At 50.5% G+C, this 26,936-nt stretch overlaps 1 protein-coding gene across 1 annotated transcript in view; it reads right to left on the reverse strand.

Moving 5' to 3' along the window:
* Positions 1-26,936, reverse strand: part of COL6A3 (collagen, type VI, alpha 3) — a 91,482-nt gene that overhangs the window by 30,552 nt on the left and 33,994 nt on the right. Inside the window, exons 7-27 of the mRNA XM_010862047.1 lie at positions 26,316-26,888; positions 23,636-24,244; positions 20,505-21,110; positions 18,101-18,715; positions 15,237-15,836; positions 14,273-14,610; positions 13,145-13,223; positions 11,596-11,741; positions 10,178-10,270; positions 9,616-9,669; positions 8,517-8,588; positions 7,733-7,759; positions 7,598-7,642; positions 7,426-7,479; positions 6,915-6,977; positions 5,839-5,904; positions 5,355-5,408; positions 3,083-3,118; positions 2,427-2,489; positions 1,639-1,701; positions 340-402 (exon numbers count right to left, since the gene is read on the reverse strand). Coding sequence (XP_010860349.1) covers positions 340-402; positions 1,639-1,701; positions 2,427-2,489; positions 3,083-3,118; positions 5,355-5,408; positions 5,839-5,904; positions 6,915-6,977; positions 7,426-7,479; positions 7,598-7,642; positions 7,733-7,759; positions 8,517-8,588; positions 9,616-9,669; positions 10,178-10,270; positions 11,596-11,741; positions 13,145-13,223; positions 14,273-14,610; positions 15,237-15,836; positions 18,101-18,715; positions 20,505-21,110; positions 23,636-24,244; positions 26,316-26,888 — 4,319 coding nt within the window. The remainder of the gene's footprint in view (positions 1-339; positions 403-1,638; positions 1,702-2,426; positions 2,490-3,082; positions 3,119-5,354; positions 5,409-5,838; positions 5,905-6,914; positions 6,978-7,425; positions 7,480-7,597; positions 7,643-7,732; positions 7,760-8,516; positions 8,589-9,615; positions 9,670-10,177; positions 10,271-11,595; positions 11,742-13,144; positions 13,224-14,272; positions 14,611-15,236; positions 15,837-18,100; positions 18,716-20,504; positions 21,111-23,635; positions 24,245-26,315; positions 26,889-26,936) is intronic.

Below are 26,936 nucleotides of genomic sequence, written 5' to 3' on the forward strand. Positions count from 1 at the left end.
AGTCCTGGGGGCTGCCGACGTGCCCTGGGCTCCCTGAACCATCCTCACGAGCCCGGACTTGGAAAGATGCGGCAGGCCAGCAGTGGCTGGTGTCCTAGCTATGCGAATACACACCAATCCACTGCTCACAGCCCATGCACACCCTCGAGGCGGGGACAGTGATTCCCCCCGGCCCAGCTGCTGTCAGTGGGGGCGGCGGGTGGAAGAGACCAGAGGGGAGGAGAAGGATGTGCACACCAAGCAGCTGGACAGACTGACAGACGAGGGAGTCAGGATGGGGTATTTGGGGGAGGGGCGGCTTGGCCTCCAGAAACACGCATTGCCCTTGTCCAGACAAACCTTTCTTCCCAGGGGCCCGGTTCTGCCGCGTTCTCCAGGAGCACCTGCGGTTCCCCCACCTCCCTAGAGCAGGAGGAGGGGAGACAGGCAGTGAGACACCCACCCCTCCAAAGCCAAAGGGTCCGAATCCCACCTCCTTCGGCCCCCACTCTGCCTCTGCATGGAGGTCAGAACCTGCAGCTCTCTGCCACTTCCAGCCCTGGAGGCCCCGTGCAAATGTGCATGGAGAGGGCCTGTGCCAACCTAAAATTTGAGCGTGACCTCTTTTCACATGTGTGCACACATCCCAGGAATTAACGGTCACCTCCTGAGTTACCAACTAGGGACAAACATGCAGCTGTATGTGGCATTCCCTCCTCTCGCTTTCCACACCTCCCCACAAGCACCTGACTTCACTCGAACGTCGAGTGAGAATACATCAACAAAGGGACACAGCCCTCAAAATGCAAAGCAGAAATGACCCTGCCGGGCCCAGCAAATCCAGATGGTGATGGCTGTTCGTATTGCTTGCTATTTGAAGAGTTTCACCTCACCTCTGCATCATCAAAAAAGAATTGACTAATCAGAGCTTAAATATATGTTAGAGAAAACACAAGCTTTAAAAATAGGTAACTATCAGATTTCAAATTGAGGAAAGACTTCCCAAGCAAATAGCGGTTCTCACGAAGTTCCTGCTGCCCCTGTAAAACACTTCTGGGCGTTTACGTAGCCTGGGGTCAGTTCTTCGTCGCTTTGTTAGTCATGACTATTTTCTCTAACAAACAGTAGGATGGCTCCCTCAGGATCACAGCAGACCCCAGGGACACCACAGTGTGGGTGTGAGGGCAGCCGGGCCAGCCTCAGCTACACCAACTTGCTTCTGCTCATCATCGCTAACAGCTGAGACAGATGCTGACGTCTGCCGTGGTGGCAAGTTTAAGGACCACCTTCCACATCACACTTAAGGGTAGGGGAATTTCCTTACACAGAATATCAAAGCACAGAAATAATTTCCAGCAGTACGGTGTAATCTGAGCATCTTAGTAGATTCATCTGACTTCCTGAGTCCACCCTAAGACTTCTGCAGTGAGGGATACCCACCCAGCTTATGTCCACTGGGACTTAGCCCAAAGAGCCCCAAGAAAAACAGTATCTAACTTCCTCAGGGTGGATGAGCCAGTTGCTATGAGAACTGAGGTCTGTGTTACCAAAGTGTCGGGCTGAGGGGTCCTACCACCCACGAAACACGGGCTATCCATGCTGGCCATTTAGCGAAAGAGGGGTCAAGACGGACTTACTCAAGGTCCAAGCCAGACTTACCCGAGGTCCAGGAATGCCCTGTTCACCAATCAGGCCTGGAGGACCGGTGGGACCAGGCGGACCCTGGAGAAGTAAGATGCCCACGTAAGTGCTGCGTGGAGGTGACCCGCCACGACCACCACAGGACCCACACAACGGGAGGTTACTCTGCACAGGAAGGAACGGCTCCCTGGCGCAGGCCACATCGTGGATAAACCTCAAAAATGCAACGTTGAGTGAAGGAAGCCAGACACAAAAGGCCACCTGGTAAATGCTTCTGTTTGTATAAAGGGTTCCGAAGATGCCAGTCCACCAAGGCAGAAAGGGAATTGGTGGTTGCCAGGAGCTGGGAGGGCGGGATGCAGCATGACTGCTTAACGGGCACAGTGTCTCCCTGAGGGACAATAATCATGCTTTGAAACCTGATAGAGATGCTGCTTGGGCAACGCTGGGAATGCTCTCAGTGCCCCTTCAAAAGATTAAATTTTGTGTTCAATTTTGCAAACTGATTGTCACCTCAATTAAAAAAAAAAATACACGGCAAGACATGGCCCAGTGGTAAAGAATCCACCTGCCAATGCAGGAAATGCAAGAGACGCAGGTTTGATCTCTGGGTTGGGAAGATCCCCTGGAGGAGGAAATGGCAATCCACTCCAGTATTCTTGCCTGGAGAATCCCACAGACAGAGGAGCCTGGTGGGCCACAGTCCATGGGGTCGCCGAGAGTCGGACACGACTTAGCTACTAAACAACAACAGCAAGACATCTGGGAACGTATCACAGGATACGCAGGCATGCCGGGGTACTGACCTGTGCGCCTCTGGTCCCCTGCTCTCCTACAGGGCCCTGCTGGCCGGGGCCGCCCTGGTTGCCCTTTGAGAGGAGAGAAGAGGCAGGGAGAGGTCAGCCATCTGTGCTCCGGTCACATCTGGAGGAGGGTGTCCCAGTGGTTGCGGGGGGTCAGAAGTAACACTGCAGCTCCAGGAAGAGGCATTGGACACACGGAGCCAGTTGTCACTTGGCACCCTTAGAATTGATTGCCCCACTCATCTCACCTTTTCCTCAAGATGACTTCATGACATGAAGCTATTTCGGCCCACACGTGTCTCACAGAGACAGCTGAGAGGCAGAGCCACCGAGACCAGTAAGTGGGCACATCCCCAGCAGGAGATATCCAGGACACGGCCTCCTGCCTCTTTTCCGTTCCCTCTCCTCCATCCCCCGTTCCCACAGCCACTTTCATTCTGATAATCACTCTCACTGCATCATCAAGATTTTCCCAAGCCTTTGCAGAAAAGGCTAAATTCAAGGAGATGGTAGGAAAGCTGCTGTTGGAGCCACAAGCCTCGATGGTGAAAGAGAGAGTCCCTCTTAATTTCTGGGTGGGATGGGAGGGCCAGCCCCTGGAAGCCCCCGGTGAGTTATACGGAGATGACATCAAGGAGACGGCGGCGTAGAGGCTTTACCTTAGCTCCTGCTGGTCCCCTTCGGCCAAAGCCACCCTGGGGAGAAACCACATAACTGTGAGGGGGAGGCTGGGGGAGACTGGGCACCTTCACCACACCCGCTGGGAGCCAGACGCTGTGCCTACCGGCCCGCAGGAAACTCTCACCAAGTGACACCTTCCCCACCCGCCAGCCCTCCCCGAGGGAAAGCTGTGCTCCCACGCTGCCCTTGTCAATCATCTAAATGGAAGATTTGAGAGTGACTTCAGACCTGCCAAGCAAAACAAGGAGTCCTCGGGCTACGTGGCCCCAGCCAGTTTCAAGAAAACAGGAATGCCGACCTGGCTATTTTTCTTGCATTTTCCTAACTGGAGGGAGAGGTAAGATGGCAATTATAATGGAAGGAAGCCCCAGACTCTCCACACTGTCCTGGCCAACTATAACACACACTCGGCTAAGTAACGTGTCCGGAGTGCATGTGCGCTGACCTAAAAGCCCGGCTGTCTCGGTTTGAGCCCAAGACTTGGCAGCATCTTCCCCGACGCTCCAGAAGCGAACCTTAGTTCAAATAACCGTGGCCGCGCTTGCGCGTGCTCCAAGAAGTCCCGCCCTGTGACTCCTTCCTTTTTGGTGGAAAGGTTTGGGGTGGGCACCCATCCTGGACACATCTTTGCGAGGTTGGGAGGTGGAATTCCAGAGCCTGTCATCAGCCAGCCTGTGACGGGCATGGCCCGTCTGCTTCCTCAACCCAAGAAGCACGTCCACTGCCCGCCGTGGACCAGCGCGGTGATATTCTGGGGCCACCGCTCTGCCGTGACTCACTGCAATGGCAGCTCCTCTAGCGAAGACCTGAGCCTCCGTCTAGGGACGAACCATGGACAGGTGGGAGAGGTGCAGCCAGGCCTCCACAGGGCACAATCTGCTCACTCCTCAGAGTCATCCCTGAGTATTACCGGAGGTCACCTGTGCTCGGGCCTCACGGGACAGGAGGCAGCCCAGGAGAGGACATCTTTCATCTCAGTGTGAGCCTCACTTGGGGAGCTCCCAAAACAAGTCCCAACTTGACCACACAGAACTCAAACCCCAAGTTTCTACCCATGCTCAGAAATACAACTGAGTTCTGTGCTCATCATGGAAACAAGTTTTGCCTCTGTTCACAGAGCTGGACAGCCCAACGGTAGAGTGTTTCCTCACTGCTTACCATTGTATAGATCAACAGTATTACTCAAAAATTACACTCGAGACTTCTAAGAGAGCAGTTTTCAAAATTTAAGTTTTCTGCTGAACGTTAAAAGTAAGGTGATGCCCATAGCGTATCATCTGCTTACAGGTAAGAGTTGTTTCTTTTAAAAGCCGTCAGCAGACACCCTTGGGTGATCCAGCTGTGGATCTCGCAGCGTGTGACTTCCCCGGGGGACACAGAGGAGGGGGCCCCAGTCTCAACCCCCCCACCACCATCCCCAGCAAGATGCTGAGCAAACACCTGTCTCAGGCACCCACCAGCACCCTGAACTGACTAAGGATTCACAAGCTTCTGGACCATCTTCTTCCAGCTAGAGGGTCCAAGCTCCGGGTACCCCCTGGGCCCTGGAAGCATTCAAATGGCTTCTCAATGATCATCCATCCCCCTCTGACCTCAGCAATTCTTTAAGACAAAGACGAGGCAGTGAGTGGTCTGCAACAGGCATTTCTGAAATGCCTTGGAAAAGCAGCTGTGAGAAGCAGTTCACTGGAAATCTGGCCCTGGATTCACTGCTTGACTTACAGCAGCAGAAGAACAACAAACAATTATCAAACAAAATAAACATACACCCCGTCTGCCTCCCTACCCCTAATCCCCTCACTCTTTCTGTATTTCTGTTTGGATTTTTTAATTATTCAGTGGGATAAAGCCTGGCCGAATAGTCAAAAGCAGCAAAGTTATTACTTTTTAAAGTGTCTGGTCTGTTTTGGAGAAGGGCATGGCAACCCACTCCAGTGGGAGATTCTCTCTTGCCTGGAGAATCCCATGGACAGGGGGCCCTGGCAGGCTACAGTCCGTGGGGTCCCTAAAACCGGACAGGACTGAGTGACTTAACCCTTTGGTCTGTTTTGGGAGGGGAGGGAAGCAGACTCGGGGTGGGTCAAGAGTAAATGATAATGACAAAGGGCATGTAGAAGCAGCAACAGGTGGCTTCCAAAATCCCTTAATTCCCCCAATAAAAAGTTGCTCAGTAGCTCTGAGTAGGAAGTCTGGCAGAGTTAGGCAAATATTTCAAAGTCCCCCCCACCCCAAGCCCCAGGAGACACTCACGCTCTTCCCGGGTTCTCCAGGCCCTCCAGACACCCCGTCTCTCCCAGGGAGACCCTGGCATGGGAAAGAAAACTGATGTAAGATTCTCCACAAAGAAGACTGTGTAACTCAAATTCTGCCCAAGACGCCGGGGGACGGGGTGCATACAGAGAGGGCCGGTCGCCCATGCCAGGGATGCCTCAGACACAGGTGCCCTCTGCCCCCCACGAGGCTTTGGCTTGACGTGTACTTTCTGGAAACATCTAGGGGGCACAAACTCCGCCCAGAAGAAGCCCCTCTTGGGAGGGGCTGTTTGGGTTCCCCTCGGAGACCCCTTCTCAAGCACGCATGCTGGCTTCCAGGCTCTCTGCTCCCGACCTCGACCTTATGCACCCACAGCCTCAAGGCCCCCATCCACAGCCCCCAGGGCTGGCAATGACCCAGGACGAGGCTAGCCCCCCAGGCCCGCAGCGCAGGGAGGGTCTAGGTGTGCAGAGCACTGTACCACGGGGCCGATGTCTCCGGTTTCTCCTTTGGCTCCTCTCTGCTGGCTGTCCTGTCCTGAATTGCCCTGAAAAGAGCACAGGTGGGGAATAAGTCACATATACAGAAAGCCACTGCTGCGGGGGGCCAGGGACCAAGAAAATTGCAGTGACGTCTGCAACTCAGTGCTTCAGCCACATCCCGTTCAGGTAATGCCCATCCCACCCGACAGAGCTTGCTGTGGGGTCAGCAATCGCTCTAAGCCCCAAATGGGGTGGGGGATGATGGCTCTTCCTCCCTGTTCCTTCTCCTGGGGGCCAGGTTCACACTTGCCTCATCCTGTCTGGACCCCAAGAGGCTGGCCCAGTGGTGGTCACTTGCTGACAGGTTTTATAGCCCCATAAAACAGGAAAAGCTGTAAACGCTTCTCTTTCTCTAACCCAAACTTAAAGCATCCCAAGACCACACTTTAGGGAAGCTTCTTGGGTCTTAATAGGAGAGGCTTTGCAAAGAATTATCTTGCAGTTAGAGAATAGAGACATATCTAGCCACCCCAAAATTCTAAGAAAAGGACAAACCACATATTTTGCCAGCATGCTTTAAAGCAATTTCAACAGTGAAATCCTTCCTTTCAATCCGCTTCTCCCCACACCCCTTTCCCCAGGCTCAAGTCCTGTATCAGTGATGAAGAGCAGCGTCCCTTACCGGGTCGCCTCTGATCCCAACATCCCACGCCCCTTCCCCAGGCTCAAGTCTCGTATGAGTGATGAAGAGCAGCGCCCCTTACCAGGTCACCTCTGATCCCGACATCCCACACCCCTTCCCCAGGCTCAAGTCTCGCGTCAGTGATGAAGAGCAGCGTCCTTACCGGGTCGCCTCTGATCCCAACATCCCACGCCCCTTCCCCAGGCTCAAGTCCCGTATGAGTGAAGAAGAGCAGCGCCCCTTACCGGTCCTCCCCACACCCCTTCCCCAGGCTCAAGTCTCGCGTCAGTGATGAAGAGCCGCGTCCTTACCAGGTCGCCTCTGATCCCTTCTCCCCACACCCCCTTCCCCAGGCTCAAGTCCCGTATGAGTGATGAAGAGCAGCGTCCTTACCGGGTCGCCTCTGATCCCGACATCGCCTCTCTCCCCTTTGTCGCCTTTGGGTCCTTTGTCGCCCTAAATAAGAACCACAAGCAGAGCCTGAGAATCAGTCTTGCATTTTCATCTCGCCCTCAAAATTGCGTTCATCCCACCACAGATCTTAAACTGAACAATGTTGCAGCATTTACCATTTACTCATCTTCCACAAAGGTAAAACTGTCCCCAAGCATTTCAGGTAACCCCCAAGTACTTATGGGGACCTGCGCTGCATCAGGCGGTGGGGACTTATTTCAACAAAACACACTCAGGTCTTGCCCCATGGGATATACTCTCCAAACAAGAAAAGACAACATAAATATGTCATGACTGACAGGGGACCTAGGAGATGCCAAGAACGCACCCCAAGAGGAGGTCAGGGAAGGCTGCCCAGAGGAAGCGGTCTTATACACAAGTAAAAGAAATCATCGTTGAGTGAAATATTTGTCGCTTTTCCAGGACAGCCACACTCTAGACATATGCTTACCCTCCTTCCTGGACTCCCTTTCTCTCCAGAAGTACCGGGCAGCCCTTTGTCGCCCTGCCAAAGACAACAATAAAATGTCACTCCTGGCGCAATGTCTGCCGTAGGCTGATGGATCAGTCACCAGCATCTTCAGGCCCAAGCGGTTTGGACTTAAGAGTGGAAACTCACTTACATCTTCACCATCAAGACCATCCAGTCCAATTTCTCCTAATTCACCCTGTCAGGGGACAAGACACACGAGTGAGTGCAAAATCTGGCAGAATACTGGGAAAGTTTTAAACATACAAAGAAAACCAGGCTGAAGTACCTTCTCTCCCGGGAATCCACGAGAGCCCTGGAAGGGAAGGGAAAAAGGAAAGTGAGCTCCTTCCTGGAGGCTGGAGAGGGTAGGCCAGAGCAGGCTAAGGGCTGACCTCCCCCGTCCCCAACACGAAGCGCGGGCTCTAAAAATTCAGTGTTAGAGATTCACCTGTTGGGATAGCTTTCTCTCCATCACAAGGGGATTATAAGGCTAACCTGCCTGGACCTGAGTACGTGGGTGTTGTTGGCCCCCCGGAGCAGGGGCACTGCAGGCCAGGGGCAGGAGCTCCGAGGAGGCCCTTGGTAGCCCTGCAGTGTGGGGGCCGGTCCCTTGACACGGGCTCCCAAACTCCAGCAGATGGAGAAGATTCATCTGCCCTTGATCCAAGTATTTCACACACAGAAACTTCCAGCGCGGGAGTCCTCTCCCGAGCTCCGCCCCCCATTTCCCTCACTCCCCCCAGGTCCAGGGCTCTACAGACTCTGGGCACTGGCCCTCTCTCTGCCCAGCCCAGGTTCTCTCTGTCCTGTCAGTACCTGCTGGTCGCTTCACATTGCCACAGGCAACTTGTCTCTCCAACCTCAGGTTCCCCTCCCAACGTGGCCTGTGCTCCTGAACCCGCCAGGCCCGGGGCCGCCTCCATGCGAGGCCATTGGCTGCCCAGCGCTGAGCGGAGAAGCTGGGCGGGCATCTTCCTCCCCCAGGAGGCTCTGGGAGGAGCTGTCTCCCTCTGCACACGTGCGGGGCTGCAGGGGTCCCCTCCCCACACCGAGGGGCACCCACACTCTACCTTGACTCCTCTCTGCCCGGGGCAGCCCTGGAAACCTTGAGTGCCGTTCACGCCAGGAGGACCGCGTTCACCCTGTGGGGAGATACAAAGGGGATCTGCAGGTTGGAACTTCTTGTCGAGTGTGCCCACTGAGCGGGCATCCTTGAGGAGGGCTTGCATTAGGCGGGGCTGATGGGTGACGTGCCAGGCGGGCCTCCAGCCTCGCTGCACTGGGCCTGGAACCTGCAGCTCCCTGCCCCGGAGGGAGACGGTCTGGGGCAGTCAGCAGCACAGGGCACCTCCTGGCGGGTAGAGGACGAGCAGGCCCTGGGGGGCTCCATCTGGTGAGGACTGGCCCCGTGAAGGGCCCTCAGGCTGGCTGCTCCTCAGTGTGGTCCCTGGTTTCAGTTCTCCAATGAGTCCAGGCCCAGCGCTGACACCCAGCTCTGCTGATGGGACCTTGGTGGCTTCCAGTCCTTCCAGACCTTTGTCCTTCCTGGGACGACCTTCCAGCCCTCCCACTGGGGCTCTCTATCCCCACCAGGAGCTCTCTATCCCCACCCCAGGACCTCTCTATCCCCACCAGGAGCTCTCTATCTCCATCCCAAGGCTGGGCCTTGTCGGTTCTCAAAAACCTCTCAAGTCACTTCTGGGACAAGTTCTGCTTCCCAAAGGCCCTGCTGCAGATTCCACCCACCCCCACTGGACGCCTTGGCTCCTGATAACCCAACCGCCCTCGGGGAGACTCCTCTCAAAGGGTGCCACCCCTAAAATCCTGCCAAGGTTTCTCCTGCACCCCAATCCACCCCCCTCGCCTCTCGCCTGGGTATCTGAATTTGGTAGATGCTGGGTTTGGTATCCCCAGTGGCCCTCTGTTTCCAAAGCCACTCTGTCCCCCTTCTGAGATGGAACAAGTGAAGACCTACACTTCATACCCACATGCATCAGACCAGTTCCTGTAGCACAGAACTCCGAGTCGAGTTGTTAAGACAGATAGGAATTCACGGTTTTCCCAGTGGAAAAGATCGGAAATGAAACAGATGAACTCCACAATTCAGTCCCAACATGTAAGGAACAAGGAGGGAATAAAGACTTAAGGAATAAAGCAACGTTGACTTACAGGTCCACCTTCGTCACCAGGATAACCTCGGTAGCCATCTTCTCCAGGAATGCCCTAGAACAAAGTCACCAGTTCCTTGGTTAAGAGCTGTGGTTTTCTTTGTTTCCTACTTAAGCATCTCCCTGATCCTCCTTCACGCGGTAGAGCCATGTGTTAGGTGTCCCTTGAACGTGACAGCTTTCTACACATTATTTCAGTGCAATTATTCTATCAGGATCTTTAAGGTTCTTGATCTACCAAGAAATACTGTGTGAAATCCTGTAACTTAGAAGCAAATGCAAAGAATCGTGCTGACCATCATAGTGAGGCTGCCAGTCAATGATGCCCCTGGTCTCAACATGGTTTTATAAAATAAAGCTACAATGCAGAACTGAACCCTATGGAAAGGGAAGCAGGAGCAGACACGGGGAAGGGTCTGCCCCTCAGACCCCCCGTCCTACAGCACAGCTGTTCCTGTTCCTTCCCCTCCATCTCCCTGCTGCGACAGTGGAGAAATCTCTCAGCCAGAGCAGTGCCAGCTCTGAAGCTAGTCTCAGGTGAAAAAGAGGGTAAAGCCACCTACCTTTGGCCCGATGCTGCCTATGGGCCCTCGGTCTCCTCTTTGTCCAGAGCATTTGCAGGGAATCCCACAGCAGGCTTTCTCAGCAATGTTGTCCTACCGAGACAAAAGGCAAAGTTCACCCCTCAGTAACTGCCTAGGAAAAAATCGTAAGTCTGAGGAATGTGGCATTCACAGCAAGAAATGACATCACTCCCAGTGGCATTTCCTCGAAGACTTAGCCTTCAGCATGCTATGGGATGTCACAAACAGAGTCTGAAGAGCCACCAAAGATAATACATCCTATTCATAAAATATTCACCTAAGGCTGGGCCTTACTTCTAAAGTTTCCAGCATAGATAGTAAGCTTCAGTTGCTAAGTATAACATAGACATTTTTAAGCTGCAAAAAGCAAAGCCTAACAAACCCTTGCAGACGTCCAGGATGGAAGAGGGTTTTAGAGCAGACCAAATGTCTTTCCCTGAGCCCTGGGCAGAGTCACAGAACAGGGTACCTGCCTTGAGAGAAGGCCTAGGAGTGGCCATGGGGTGGGGTCCCTGCCTGAGCCATGAGCACCCCAACCTCTGGTCACCAAGGCCTCCAACATCCATCAGACACCCTGGACACGACCTCCCAGCCCAGCCCCTGGCCTCATGTGGGAAAGCGCACACCCAGGACATATTTCCACCTGCTGAACTCATGAGGGTCAATGCATTTGCTTGTAGTGAATTTCCTAGAATTTTCACGCTCTCCCAAGTCCAAAATTTGTCCACTAACCTCCTTCCACTAAAAAAAAAAAAAAAAAAATCCTAACTCCGGTCCTAGGAAGAAGGCAGGAAGGAAAGAATGGGCAGAGTCACTGAATTCTGCAGTTCACTGCTGCCTCCGCCAAAGAGTCTCTGAGTTGAACACTCAGGCCCACATCCCAAAACCCCCAGGCTCACCCCTAGCCCAGGAGTTAAACCCACCAGCTGAGAGGTTGAACTCAGGGGGATTAGGAAGCCTCATGGTCTGTCCTCATTTGCAGCAAAGAAAACTAGAAGAGAAGGCGACAGAAGCCCCTTTCCACCCAGAGATGATCTCTCTTTCCTGCCTACTCTTGTCTTCCCTGTTTTTGGCTTGGAGAGGGTCGATCTCAATGTTATGTCTTCTCAGCCGTCTTATAAAGGGGAAAACGCCTCGTTCACGACGTAGAGGCCACTCTGAGGCAACGCTGCCTGGACACCCGTCTCCCAGGTGGCCGTCTTTCCAGTCCTCAGAGAGCTCCCTTCCGAGGACTCGTGTGGTGGCAACAAAGCAGGTCCCTAGTGAATCAGATAAGTTAAACTGTCCACCCAGGAGTCTCTCCTCCATTTGCCTGGTGATAACGGACTGTATTATCCTGGGATGCCCCAACCTGCGGCATCTAGACCAACATGTACACAGACACACAAAACACTCACAAGCTGCTCGGCTAGTTCGTAGTCCAGGTCCAGCAAGTTCAGCCTCAGGGGCCGGTTGTACGTGAACCCTCGCCCGAACTCCAGCTGCATGAGCTGCTCCAAGTTGGCGACACGTTCGAGGCCCACCAAGATCAGAGCTCGGACACCTGCAGGGACAGGTCCACTTAAGACTGCTCACGTGGGCGTTCAAGAAACACAGCGCTTTCCTCCCACCTCTATTTTTTAAAGAAAACTTCAGTATAAACATTTGGCTTTGTAGTGAGGTGGATGAGCCTGGAGCCTGTTACACAGAGGGAAGTACGTCAAAAAGAGTAAAACAGATATCGTATATTAACATGCATATATGGAATCTAGAAAAATGGCCCTGATGAACCTATTTGCAGAGAAGGAATGGAGACATACAGACATAGAGAATGGACTTACAAACACAGCAAGGGAAGGAGAGGGTGTGACGAACTGAGAAAGTAGCACTGATACACACACTCTCACGTGTAAAATAGATATTAATAACTAGTGGGAAGCTGTTGTATAACACAGGGAGCCCCGCCTGGCGCTCTGTGATGACCTGAAGGGGTGGATGGGAAGGGAAAGGGAGGTTCAAGAGGGAGGGAATATGTATATGACTATGACTGGTCTCGTGGTGGTGTACAGCAGAAACCTATACAACACTGTAAGACAATTATCCTCCAGTTAAAAACAATAAAACAAATAAATAAAAGTTGACCTTTAACTGACACGCATGTAATCACACTATTGGCTGTTCTGCAGAGCTGCAATACTAGAACTCTGTACTCCTCTGAGCAATTGTTCCCAAGGTGTCAAAAAGCACACTGATGGACGTGACTATAGGAAGCGACACTGTCCTTTATGACACACATAAATGCTCAAGTTCCGGTCCCACCTAACACAGATGTGCCGTGGGAAGGCTGAAATCCCACGCCTCCAAAATCAGATGACAGGAGCTTCCTCTCCATTGCTCTGGAGGAGCAAGCTAATAAGCTGAACATTCCTGAGCTAAGTCATGCTTCCATAAATTCTTCTTAAACCTCTGACGTTGGCACTTACTTTTTCGATCGTCAGTGCTATCAAATTCCAAAGCAAATGATCAAATAGTACATCTGGTAACAGGTACCACTGCAAACCAGTCACAATAAATTTGGGAAGTATGCTTTCATTATTTTATGTTAACTTTGCCTAACATTATACTATTTTTGAGCTGTGATAACTGCAAACCCAAAACACAGTAATTCCTAAGTTAAATGATACAGCCAAATGAATCAAAACTTCATGTTATTTTGCAAAAGCATCAAGCTTTCTAGATGTTGTACCACATGAATGAGCCTAGGACACCATGGGGTCTGTATCAGGACTTTGGTCTATGTGAGGGGTACTTGCTGGTTCATCCCATGGCCTCAGGCAGGTGAAAGAGGACCAAGATGCTGGACAGAGGTGCCCGCAGGACAAGCCGCTGCCCCACAGGGTCTGTTAGCAAACTCTCCAGCCCAGCAGTACACCTGCTTCCCATTTGTAGAAACCCCCCAGAACCCACCTTCTTGTCGGAGTTCCTCTGATGCTCTTTGTAAATCAGCCAGATCCCCATCCACTCCATCGGTAAAATGAATGACCACCTGAAGATAAAAGATGTGTGAAAACCCAGCTGAAATTAAAAAGAAACATCACAGACCCTTGCAAGGAACATTAGCCAGTTAAAATCTTTCACCTCACGGTGGAGGAAACAGGGGGCCAAGGTTGAAAACCAATTACCCCCTATTCATAGTTCCTTGATACTGTGCAATAGATGGGATATAAAATAAATGGGTATGTTGCAGGGCTTGATTTATTAAAAAGCACCAGCAACAATGGAAATAAAAATTTTATCTCATCCTCTTTATTTAGGGGACATAGCTTCACACGTGTGTGGGGGGAAGGGGTGTGCATGTGTGTTGTGGGCTGGACTGCGTCCCTCTGAAAGTCACAGTTTGAAGTCCTAACCCTCAGTGCTTCAGAGTGTGACTGTATGTGGCAACGGGGCTTTTAAAGAGGCAATGAAGTAAATGAGGTCATCAGAGTGGGCTCTCATCCAATGTGGCCAGTGTCCTTCTAAGAAGAGGTGATGGGACACAGACACAGAGAGGGGAAACCACATGGAGACAGAAGAGACAACGCCATCTCCAAGCCCAGTTGAGAGACCTCCCAAAAAACTACCCTGCCTCCCCCCGATCCCAGACCTCCAGCCTCCCAGGCTACGAGAGAACAAATTACTGTTGTTTAAGCCACCCCGCCTGCGGAGCTCTGTTATGACAGCCCTGGAGAACTGATGTGTGTGTGTGTGTGTGTGTGTGTGTACAAACATAGAAAGAGAGATAAAATTATATACAAATAGAGAACATAACATATTTAAAGGGCAGGGCTATGGTTAAACATGCATTAGTCACAAATTCAACTCATTCAAGCTTAATTACTGATTTTCAAGTTTTGTGTTCTTTTTAGAGCTTTAGTAAAACAAAGATATTTCATTTCAGCTCAGTTGATGATAAAGGACTCTTATACACAGGCACCACCAACCCCACCAAACATGAAGAACATCCACAGAAGAACAGTTTGGGGACGGGGCTTTCAGGGCGTCAGTAAAACTGAGAGGTGACACAGGAAGTAGAAACGCGGCGGCCGCCCTGACCTTCACGTTGTCCATCGAGGCCTGCCGGAACTTGTTCTGGTAGAGCTTCAGCGTGTCCGCAGTGAGGACGTAGGGGTGCTGGGCACGCATGTTCTGGAACTTCTCAAACAGCTCCGGCTGGTACTCAGCAAAGTCAAAGGCCTCAACGGGGCCCGAGGGCGTGAGGGCCACCACAGACACCCGCACGGTGGGCAGCTGGCTGCCGCTGCAGCTGATCTTCTGCATCTGACTGATTCTCCTCAGGATGGTGTCCACCTTGGGCTCGAGGCCCTTCTGAGCCACAAAGACATTCTGATCTCCTGAACCATCGAAGCCCAGAATCACATCCAAGTTACAGGCTATAAAGGGAGAAGCAGGCCATGAGCTCAAAGTCAAGCTGCTGAGACGCTTTCAACATACAGGCACAGCTGGGGACGCGGACCGGGAACACACTCACTCAAGGGCAAGATGAGATCGTCTGTGTACGAACTCTGAGAAGCAACTGGATCTGCCTCTCTCACCGGGAAAATGCATACTGACTCTTAGGAACCAAAACTGTTGGCATTTTAGTATGTTGGCTTTGGGGACTTAATCAGCCCTAGCACAGAATATAGCCAGTGTCTAGATGCATCCCAAGTGTCGGCTTTAGATTAAACACACTTGAGAATTCAAACACTCTGGTCTCAAATAATCTAAGGAACCTACAAATTGAAATAGACATCAATCAGTCTGAATTATTTAGAGGATTAGACAGGATGGGTAAATCTGGTAAGAGCAAGAAAAGACAGACGTCCACTCCTATCCAGGAAACACATCCTATCTCAGAGGCAGGTGACAACCAGGACCCAACCACATGGATGTAAGTCAGTCCCAGAAGCAGCAGGTGCCGCAGGAGACCCAAGGCCAGCACTGGGCATCTGGGCAACCAGATAACGTGCCAGCATTGAAAAGACAAGATTGAATATATGCACCTAAAGGACGTTACCTTTGGAAACGTCAGTCACGCCTGGACATAAGGTCTCATGCATTGCATCGTGCAGAGTTTCCAAAACCTGCTCGCTCAGTTCCGACAGCTCCTGGACGTTCCCCACCCGGAAGGCCGTGGCGCTGTTGGACGCTATCTTCCCAACCTCCTCCGAGTCGATGTTCCTTACGCCCACTGCAAACACCTTGACGCCTCTCTGCGTGAGCGCCATGCTTGCCTCCTGAGCGTCCTCCACTGACTTGCCCCCCGTGATCACAAAGGCGATCTGCGGGACCCTCTGGTCCAGGCGGCTGCCCGCCTCGGGCACGAAGTGGTTCCGCCGCAGGTGCTCCAGGCCCACCTTGGTGTTCGCATGCCTCCCCCCTTTGTAGACCACCTTGTTTATGGCGTCGATAATCTGCTGCTTGGTGGGGAAGTCCTTCAGGAAGAACTCGTCAGTGGGGTCAGAGTTGTATTGGACCAGCCCCACCTGGATGGAGTCGCCCCCTTCATAAACTGTGTCCACAATTTCTGACACAAAACGGAGCACTTCCTGGAAACTGTCTCTCCGGAAATTGATGGAACCATCCAGCAGGAACACAATGTCGGCTTTCTTCTTCTCTAAAGTTGATGACAATGAGAAAAGGGGAAATTCAATTTCCATACCCAGAACAAAATCACCAAGCAGAAAATGATTAAAATAAGGCCTTCCTGTCATTCATTCACCGTGAACACCTTGGCTCTAGTCCATGACTCTATAGTTACCAGATTCACAGCTCTCAAACCATCATGCCCAAAACAAGAAGATAAATGATAAATTATCTAAATGAAAGGAAAGGAGCTGTGAGAACTCAGCAGATCCCCAGTTATCCCATGCAAAATGGGGTTATGCCATGGATTCACCAGTCCATGGTATCAAGTGTTTATGCCACTGGAGTCTTTCTCCCTGGTCAAAAGAAAGGACAGTGTCTGGCAGTAGGGGGGACATGTCCTAGAGGCAAGGCAAGGGAAGGCTGGAGAAAGACTGGGAAACAGGAAGCAGACCACATGCACCTTCGGAGGACTGCTAGACAGCATGCCAGTGCTTTGTTGGAGAGAATTTCCCAATTCTAACCAAGATTTGAGAATAGAATTGAGAGAAGGGAGATCCAGGGCAGTGTGGAATGTCCCACCACCAGCACAGAAGGAGGATATGAAAGAGCTAAGTGGAATGTGATGCCTCATGGAAAAGCAACCCTAATCGTTTGCTCCAGATGTCTGCATGGCCATCACCTGCAGAGGAGCTGAGAAAGACATGGGTTGGTGGAGGAACCCAACTTGCTCTTGGCAGCACCCAAGGTCAGATTCAGGAGCATGAGGTCAAAGCTATAGGTGGACAGCTCTCAATTCCCCCAGGGAGGTGCACTCAGCCCAAGGAAGGAGGGTTGCCTCTGTCCCACCTAGGACAGAGGCTGCCTTTCAGTCATGTTTGGAGGGGCATGGACTGGACAACTTCAATGGTGCCACTTTATTCTGAGAGCCAGTGAGTCTGTGGCTAACCCTCGATGCACTATTACAGAGCATCTCAATAGGGCTACAGCTAGTCTCATGGAAACTCATGGAAGAAGCAAGGACCTTTTGCTTTCTGAAATGGTTCCTTCTATTCCTCCTACAATTTCAACTGAGTTATTATTCTTGTATTTAATTTCTAGGGACTTCCCAGATGGCTCAGTGATAAAGAATAAACTTGCCAATGCAGGAGACTTGGGTTCGATCCCTGAGTGGGGATCCCCAGGAGAAGAAAATGGCACCATACTCCAGTATTCTTGCCTGGGAAATCCCATGGACAGAGGACCCTGGCAGGCTACAGTCCATGGCGGGGTTGGGGGGGTGGGGCGGTCACAAAGACTCAGGCATGACTTAGCAACTAAAAAAACATTTAATTTCTAACAGTATCACTGCCACAAATCTGAGAGAAGAAAATCATTAAAATGAATGCTGATTGCTTTTTTTCAATTAAAAAATAGTTTGTGTTCCCTCAGAATGGCCACCATCAAAAAATCTACAAACAATAAGTGCTAGAGAGGGTGTGGAGGAAAAGGAACTCTCTTGTATGGTTGGTAGAAATGTAAATTAATGCACCCACTATGGAGAAGACTATGGAGATTCCTTACAAAACTAGGAATAAAACTACCATATGACCCAGTAATCCCACTACTGGGCATATACCCTGAGAAAACCATAATTGAAAAGGACATATGTTACCTCAATGTTCATCACAGCACTATTTACAATAGCTAGGACATGGAAGCAACCCAGATGTTCATTGACAGATGAATGGATAAAGAAGCTGTGGTATGTACATACGATGGAATATTACACAGCCATAAAAAGGAACACATGTGAGCCAGTTCTAATGAGATGGATGAACCTACAGCCTATTATACACAGTGAAGTAAGCCAGAAAATAAAAAAAATAAATATCATATACTAATGCATATACGTGGAATCTAGAACGATGGTGCTGATGAACCTATTTGGAGGGCAGCAATGGCGACACAGACACAGAGAACAGAGGGACACGGGGCAGAGGAGGGGAAGAAGAGGATGGGACAAATGGAGAGCAGCAAACAAATACATTACCATATACAAAATGCATAGCCAGTGGGAATTTGCTGTATGACGCAGGGAGCTCAAATCGGTGCTCTGTGACAACCCAGAAGGGTGGGACGGGGTGGGAGGTGGGAGGGAGGTTCCAGAAGGAGGGGCTGTGTGTATACCTATGGCTGATTCATGTTGATACATGGCAAAAACCAACTCAATATTATAAAGCAATTACCCTTCAATTAAAACTGAATAAAAATAAAATAATAACCACTTTGTAGTCCCAGGGCCCAAGCACATACCTGGCCTTGAAGGAGAGGGTGTGTCCACTCCCGGAGGTGCAGGGGTGACCCCGGAGGACCCAAAGGAATTCACGATCCTTTCTTCTATGCTGGGGAGGTCTCTGAACTCCCGCACCGTGAAGACAAGCCTGGGATCGCTGGTGATGGTCTGCAGCTCTGTTCTGTCAATATTTCGGTCTCCAACCCCTAAGCTTGCAATTCCTGCAGATTTTATCACCTGGGAATACCTGGAAATATCATCCTGGGATTTTCCACCCAGAAATAGAACCAGGTGTTGGGGCACCCCATCTTCTATCCGGCTCCCGGCAGACTTGACAAAGTAATTCCTCGCCACGAATTCCAGAGCCTTGCCAGTGTTGAGAGGAGACCCCCCTTTGAACCTCAGGCGACGTATGGCATCCAGCACGCTGGCCTGGGATTTATAGGTCTTTAGTTGAAATTCTGGGAAGACGTCGTTGCTGAACTGCAGGACCCCAATTCTCACTTTGTTGGGACCGACGTTGAGTCTCCGCACGATCCTGATAACAAAGTCCCGGATGTGTGCGATGCCATCCGGCTTCACGCCATCAGAGCTGTCGATGAGGAAGACAATGTCCGCAGCGTCGCTCTCCACAGCTGCGGGTGAGGAAAAGGAAAGCTCAGCACAGGACTGGCGCGCATCTGGTTTCATTTCTGAGCTTCGCACTCCATTACACCATCATGCTAATTAACGTGAAAACTACCAGCCAACGTGCATGTCTTTGGCTCCCAGGTTTTCTATCAATCATTACATATTGGGCCTTTTGCATCAAAACAATTTCTGCTTCTTGAAATATTGTTAGTTCTCCAAAACTTCCCCTTTCTGAGTTTAATGGTGGCTTTGCAGTCTGGGTTACAACTTCTTTCAAAATCAATAGCGCTTAGAAACAAATCCTGGGTGACCATAATCTATGAATCATGACCTGTTACTACCAGCAGAGACTGAGATCACCCAGACCAACATCTCTTATTATTACGCAAGAAAAGAGAGACAGCTGAGGACAACGGCCACCACTTAGCTAGTGACAGCCAGGAGAAACCCAACTCTCTCCCAGGGTGTTTGATTCACACTATTTCTTTTTCCTCACATATCTCTAGCATTTATACAAAGTTTTCATTTTAGCTATTATTCCCCTGTCTTCTTTGCATGAATCAGTTTTTTCACTATACAATTAAACAAAAGTCCTAGGAAAGATAAGGAACCCTGGTGGCTCAGATAGTAAAGAAGACCCCAGGAGATCTAGGTTTGATCCCTGGGTGGGAAGAACCCCTGAAGAAGGAAATGTCAACCCACTCTAGTATTCTTGCCTGGAGAATTCCATGGACAGAGGAGTTTAGTGGGCTACAGTCCATGCGGTCACATGACTAAGCCACTAACATTTTCACTTTTCAGGAAAGATAAACCATACCTTCCTATTAATTGGATTTCTAGGTACTTCCTGGATGTCATTTATTAAATAGCTCACATCTTGCCTCTCAACAAATTCAACCTTTTGCCTCATAACACACTGGCCACTTCTAGTGGAAAAACAGCACAGCGAAAGCTGAGCAAGTCGTGGAACAGAACCATTTTTTGTTGAGAACAGAAAAGCTGCCCCAGCACACACAGCCAGGCCCTGGGTTCTCCAGTGGAACACAAAAGATTTCACAGAACATCAACATCAGGGAAAGCCATGCTCTTTCTGTGTCTGAACACTGACGAAAAGAAGACAAAATAACCAAATACCGCCCCCCATCTTGGATCACAGGTGTGACCACTGTTTCTCTACCAATTACAACTTACGCCATGAGAGTTAGTAAGACACCCAGTCAAAGGACTACTCCCCCTTCTCAACAACATCCAGTCCAGGGCAAAGTCCCATTTGCTCAAGCCTTCCACAAAACCACCTTTGGCAATTCAAATCCTGCCGTCAGCCTTCCTGATGCCCTTCTTCCCTGCAACAAGCCACAGTCCCAACTGGTTCCATCACAGGTGTCTGTCATCTTAGCTTTACTTGTGAGCACCATGGCCTTTGAGCCTATATATATATATATACATATATATCTCCACTCCAGCACTCTTGCCTGGAAAATCCCATGGATGGAGGAGCCTGGTGGGCCGCAGTCCATGGGGTCGCTAAGAGTCAGACACGACTGAGCGACTTCACTTTCACTTTTCACTTTCCTGCATTGGAGAAGGAAATGGCAACCCACTCCAGTGTTCTTGCCTGGAGAATCCCAGGGACGGGGGAGCCTAGTGGACTGCCGTCTATGGAGTCGCACAGAGTCGGACACGACTGAAGCGACTTAGCAGCAGCAGCATATGTGTGTGTGTGTATATATATATATACATATATTTTTTTTTAGAAGATACAACAAAAGAGCAATAGCCAACACCCAGTCTCACCTGGAGGCGGGTAGCGCGTGCTGGCCAGGAGCTGCTGTATCTGCCCGGCAGTCAGGGTGGTGAGCGGTGTCAGCAGTTTCTGCTCCAGGCTGGGGAGCTCCCGGAAGGTGTTCACTGAGAACACGTACTCAGGGCTCAGCGAGATCTTCACCAGCTCTTCCTGGTCCACGTTCCTGGCGATCGTGAGTGGCGCCACGCCAAACTGCTTGAGCTCTATGGCCGAGTCCTCCACCTCATCATCTGACTTCCCGGAGGAAATGAGGACCAGGAACTGAGGGACACCCTCCTCAATCCGGCTCCCCAGGGGCCTCTTGAAGATGTTCCTGGCCACGTACTCCAGGGCACCCCCAACGTTGACCTGCCTCCCGCCTTTGGGCCGCAGCCGCCGCACGGCGTTCTGCACCTCGTCCTTGCTGGAGTGGACGTTCAACAGGAACTCCACCCTGGGGTCATCGCTGAACTGGATGACCGCCACCCGGGTCGTGTCGAAGCCCACATCCAGGTAGTCGACCAGCCTCTCGATGAGCGTTCGGATGTACTGGAACTCGGGGCCAGCACTCTGGGACCCATCGATGAGAAAGACCACGTCCCTCTTGCCGCTGACCACTGTGAACCAAATGTTATCGTAGGGCTTCAGCTCCACTGGCACCAGAGCCTTTGTGTCGAATGAGCCGCCTCCCAGTTTGTCACAGAATTGCCACCTGGCAGGCGAGGCGTCCTAATTCAGACTATTCAAGTTAAAACACCAGTCCCAGGAGAGGATCCTGGGGAATTCAGTGATGAAGAGAAGAAGAGGAAGAGAGAAGAGGAAGAACCAGCAGAGGATAAGGAAGAATGACTCTGCAGGAGGAAGAACCTAGACACACAAGAGCCGAATCTGGACCGAGGGAGCATGGCATTCTAGGAGGGAGGGGGTCACCGCTGTGACAGATGGCACTCATGGGTCAAGCGTAACAGCACCCAACACTGACCACTGGGATTTGCCAGATGGAGGGACATTGCCCAGCACACTTTCTGTGGAGCAGAGAGAGCTAACAACAGGCTAGGGTGAGTTCAGAGAGAACTATAGGCAGTGAAGATGATGCTTATAAAGGAGACCAGGGTGGGATGATTTGAGAGAATAATACTGAAACACGTATATTACCATATGTGAACTAGATCGCCAGTCCAAGTTCGATGCATGAAACAGGGCACTCAAAGCCGGTGCATGGGGACAACCCAGTGGGATGGGATGGGAGGGAGGTGGGAGGGGGGTTCAGGACGGGGAACTCATGTACACCCGTGGCTGATTCATGTCAGTGTATGGCAAAAACCACACAGTATTGTATAAATTATACAATTTAATTAAAAGAAGTAAATTAATTTTTTTTAATTAAAAAAAAAAAAGGAGACCGGGACCCTCCTGAAGGGGAGAGCAGGGCATCCAAGGGGTTTTTACGAGAGAAGAAAAGGCACTGCGTACATATCATGAAAGGATCTATGCAGTACATCGGAGAATCAATGATGCAGGAGACAGGAGAATTGCAGGAGGCACTCTTGAATAGGGAGGAGGCAAACTGTTAGAGGAAGCAGAGATGTTCTTTGATTTTACTTATACTTTCTCAGTGAAATGGAAATCAAGATCACCAGCTCAGAGTTAACTGAAGAGGGAAAGGTGTAGATGAAGCAGAATGAGGAAAAGGTAGAAAATAGTTATCCTGAAGAGGGGGAAAGCAAACGGACCAGGAGCCACACTGCTGTAGAAACGTGCTTATGTTTAAAGAAGCTGCCACACGCGATACCAGCATTTCCAAAGTGCCTTCCTGGGAGCGCCACTGCCTCAAATGCACCACAAAAAAGGTGGTGGGTGGGGTGGGGGATAAAGTCGGAGTTTGGAGTTGACATATACGCACCACTATATTTAAAAAAATAACCAACAAGAACCTACTATAGAGCACACAGAACTCTACTCAGTAGGCTGTGATAACCTAAATGGGAAAAGGATTTTAAAAAGAACAGATATATGTATATGTGTGACTGAATCACTCCGCAGTACATCTGAAGCAAACACAACATTGTAAACCAATGGTGCTCCAATATAAAATAAAAACTAAAAAGAGAGAGATTCCTGCAGCCAAACAAGGTTTGGAAAGTGCTCCCCTATTGTATGGGGGACACATAAAACACTTCAACTAGGGAACAGCCAACAAAACCCTCACTGCATTTATCCCACAGCTTCCCCCAATTTATTGGATGGTGAGCCCTGTAGAACATTCCACGGAAGGCTCACAGGGAGTGCTGTTCCGCGTGGACACCAGCGAGGGGACGCTGCCCCCTCTCTCACCCGCCCTAATGGTTTCCTGCATCTACTTTTCTCTCGAATGCTTTCACTCTTGCCTCCCCGCCTGCTGACCCCAGCCTCCCCATCCCTGGATGCAGATGCTGTTGTGAGGCATGTGAACCACGCAGGGGTGACGTTGTGTGTGCCTGTTCTCCACTGTGCCCTCCCAACCCGAGGCCCCAGGGAGAGGAGCTCCTCTGTGGGCCTTCTTGGAAGGGTGGGCCTATCTAAGCCCCCTTTCTTCTGCATCAAGCCTGGGGAAGCGGAACAGGAAGTAGAATAAGCCGAGGTCAGAAGAGCCAGGTGGCCCTCCTGCCAGTTCAGACACTCCCTTCTCTGCGCTGAGCAAATTCAAACGCCATCTTCACACTTGGGCTCTGAGAATACCAACATTTCAGAAACGGTGCCCAAGCTTGACAGAGGCAACTGGGATGAACACCTTCCCTGACCATCGGAGGCTGCCAGCTGAACCCCCAAGGGTAACGAGGACCCGGCGTTGCACAGGAGTTTTATCAACTAGATGGCCCCTCTCTTCAGTTATCAGCACAGAAGCCTTCATGCAGAGTTAGGGGTCTGAACTGTAAACCAAGCCCACTTCTCTTTTGAGACTTAAATTTGGCTAAAAACACGACTCTCGGCCTCTCCCCAAGTCGTTTCTGGCCACCAAGGCCAAGCAGCTCCTAATTCTTCATGTAAGCCTAGTTTCCACACCCCATGGAGGAGGAAACAAAACTGAGAGGCCTTTGTAACCCGCAGTCCCAATAGCCCCAGATATTTTAAGGAAGGAAGTGCCAGAGAATTGGCTCCTTACCCGGAGTCGTCAAGGGGGTGACAGACGCCTGCAGCCTGCTCAGTTCCTCACGGCTGAGCTGGGTCACTCTCTCCGAGATGACCTGTTGGATGGTCCCCAGCTGCCGGAAGGTGGGGATGACCACGGCGAAGTCCGGGATGAAGGAGAGGGTCTGCATCTCGGTGATGTCAGCGTTCCCAATGCCGATGCCGATGGGCACAGCCCCTCCCCTCCTCAGGACCACAGAGGGGCCCCTCACGTCATCCCCAGACCTGTCGGCCGTGAGGACAATCAGGAGCTGGGGGACACCTTCTGCTATGCGGCTCCCAGCGGAGCCCACCAGGATGTTCCTCAGGACGAACTCCAGGGCAGCCCCTGTGTTGGGGGCCGGCCCGCCCAGCAGGGTCAGCCCACGGATGGCTCCGACCACACTCTGCTGGTCCATGTAGGAATTCAGGTAGAACTCGGGTCTGGTCCGGTCGCTGTACTGCACCACGGCCACGCGCACCCGGTCTGGTCCCACGTCCAGGCTCTCCACCACTCTCTGGACGAACTCCTTCAGCAGTGGGAAGCCGCTCCTGACACCCTCGGAGCCATCAATCAGGAACACCACATCCTTTTCAACTGAAACTACAAGGAAGACCGCCTCTGTGACTCAAGGCAGAAAAGGGACAATTTCATACCAACCGTGGTACGCTGAGTAACAGCCCCCAAAGATATCCAACTCTGAATCCCTGGCATTTGTACAGAAGAAAATGTTCAGGGGTGGTTAAATTAAGGATCAGGAGCATGGGGATATGTACTGGATTATACAGGTGGATCCACTGTAATCAACCGCATGTCCTCTAAAAGGCAGAGAAGAGGATTAGAGTCAGAGAGAGAAGATGTAAGGAAGGAAGCAGAGGTCAGAGACAAGACAGGATGCTACCCTGCTGGCTCTGCAGATGGAGGGGAAGAGGCTGTGGGTCACAGAATGCAGGTGGCCTCTAGACTCCAGAAAAAGGGTTATCAGCCAGGACCTCCAAAAGGAAGGTTGACATCTTGATTTTAGCCCAATAAAATGGGCTTTGGATTTCTGACCTCTAAAACTTAAGATAGTAAAATCATTCTGTTTCAAGCCATTGAATTTGTCATTTAAGTCAAATTTGGTGGCTTTAAATTCTAAAGGAAATCAACTCAATAAACATTGAAAGGACTGATGATGAAGCTGAAGCTTCAATACTTTGGCCACCTGATGCAAAGAGCCAACTCATTAGAAAAGACCCTGATGCTGGGAAAGATTGAGGGCAGGAGGAGAAGGGGACGACAGAGGATGAGATGGTTGGATGGCATCACCGACTCAATGAACATGAGTTTGAGTAAGCTCCAGGAGATGGTGAAGGACAGGGGAGCCTGGCCTGCTCCAGTTCATGGAGTGACAAAGAGTCAGACATGACTGAGCAACTTAACAACAACAACAAAAATCACAACAATTTTTTAAAGCAGCATAGGAAATTATTAATAATAAAAATATCAAAACTTATTTTAGAATTTTTGTATGTTTGAACAGTATCGTTAACATTCAAAGCTGTACTCAAGAAGAAATGTTGAGGGGCGGGGAGAGACATGGGTTGGCAGAGTCTGCATAACCATCACACCTTATAGATGAGAGATTTCAAATGAGTTGCTGCAAGTCACAGCAGGTCAAGGGAGGGAAATGTAACCCAGATGTCCAGTTAACAACCCAAAACCAACAGTAAATGTGCCCAATCATCATTGAAGAGAGGCTCTAGGTTCTGCATTTTCAAATCAAAGGGATTATATGTGAAATTAATTACGCTTGTTACTACGTTTTTATCACCCAGTGGAAAGTGGTTAAACATGAAGTCATGGTAACGAAGATTAGTACTCAGAAACTTTAATATAGCATTTATAATGGGAATACGCCTGCCTCAATTCATGCTTTCTATTTCTAATGAAACTAGAGAACGAATTATAACAGTGATCTCCACTTAAAATAAGATATTTGGGAAATATGTGAAGAAGAAGACTCTTAGTTCTAATGGAACCATGTTACATGCCTTTTATTATGCATATAATAAAAGTATTGGTTTTGGGAAAATAAATATTTTTCATCATTGATATGTCTAAATCTTTATAATGCATATTAGGATGAAACAGTCTAACGTCCTTAAAAGTGATCACCCTGATTCTTCTGTTTTTCCCTAGAGAGAAGTTAGAGAGCCAACTTGGGAACAAAAAGTCATATTTCATTGCAAGGAAATCAAACAAGTCAATGCTAAAGGAAATCAACCCTGAATATCCATTGGAAGGACTGATGCTGAAACTCCAATACTTTGGCCAACTGATGTGAAAAGATGACTCATTGGTAAGGACCCTGGTTCTGGGAAAGATTGAAGGCAGAAGGAGAAGGGGGTGAAAGAGGATGAGATGGTTGGATGGCTTCACTGACCCAATGGACATGAATCTGAGCAAATACCAGGATAGTGAAGGACAGAGAAGCCTGGCGTGCTGCAGTCCCATGGGGTCACAAACAGCTGGACATGACTTAGGGACTGAACAAAGAACAACTGCAAAAGTTATCGACCTTTCTTGGAAACCAAGGAGGGCTTCTACCTGCGGACCTGGAGCCAGCAGCCTAGAGTCAGCTCATGCTGGGGAGAGCTGGACTGCAGAAGCAACCAGATGTCTTGTGCCTTACCTGGTGCCGGTGCCCCATTTTGCACTGATTTTAAGAGGTTCACAATCTGTGGTTGCAGGTCTCCAATCTTAGGAAGGGACTCCGCAACCAAAATAAAGGCTGGGGATGGTACGATCAGCTCCAACTCATCAGGGTCCGCGTTTTTCGCCTGGAGGATGAAGGGCACCACCCCGCTCTGCTTCAGGTTGAGTGCGGGTGTATCCACCCGGTCCGATGACTTTCCCGCCACCAGCAGCACCAGGAACTGAAGCACTCCATCCTCAATCCGGCTTCCAGCGGACTTCACAAAGATGTACCTCTGTGCGTAATCCAAGGCGTAGCCCAGGTTGAGGGCTTTGCCCGTCTTGAGCTTCATCCTCTTCACAAGATTCAGGATCTCAGGCTTATTCTGGTGCTGGTCAAAACGGGACTCCACCTTGACGTCATCACTGTACTGAGCCACTGCAACCCGGGTCCCCTCAGGTTTCACATCCAGCTCGTCGATGACCTTGTAGAGAAAGTCACGGGCGGCAGTGAACTGGCCCATGAGGTTGGCTGAGCCGTCGAAAAGGAACAGGATGTCTCGCTTGCTCTCTGCAACAAAAGTGGGTCGTGGGGCACAGTGAGGGACAAAAACACAAT

This window comes from Bison bison, unplaced genomic scaffold (assembly GCF_000754665.1).
Source record: "Bison bison bison isolate TAMUID 2011002044 unplaced genomic scaffold, Bison_UMD1.0 scf7180017864475, whole genome shotgun sequence".
Lineage (NCBI taxonomy): Eukaryota > Metazoa > Chordata > Mammalia > Artiodactyla > Bovidae > Bison > Bison bison.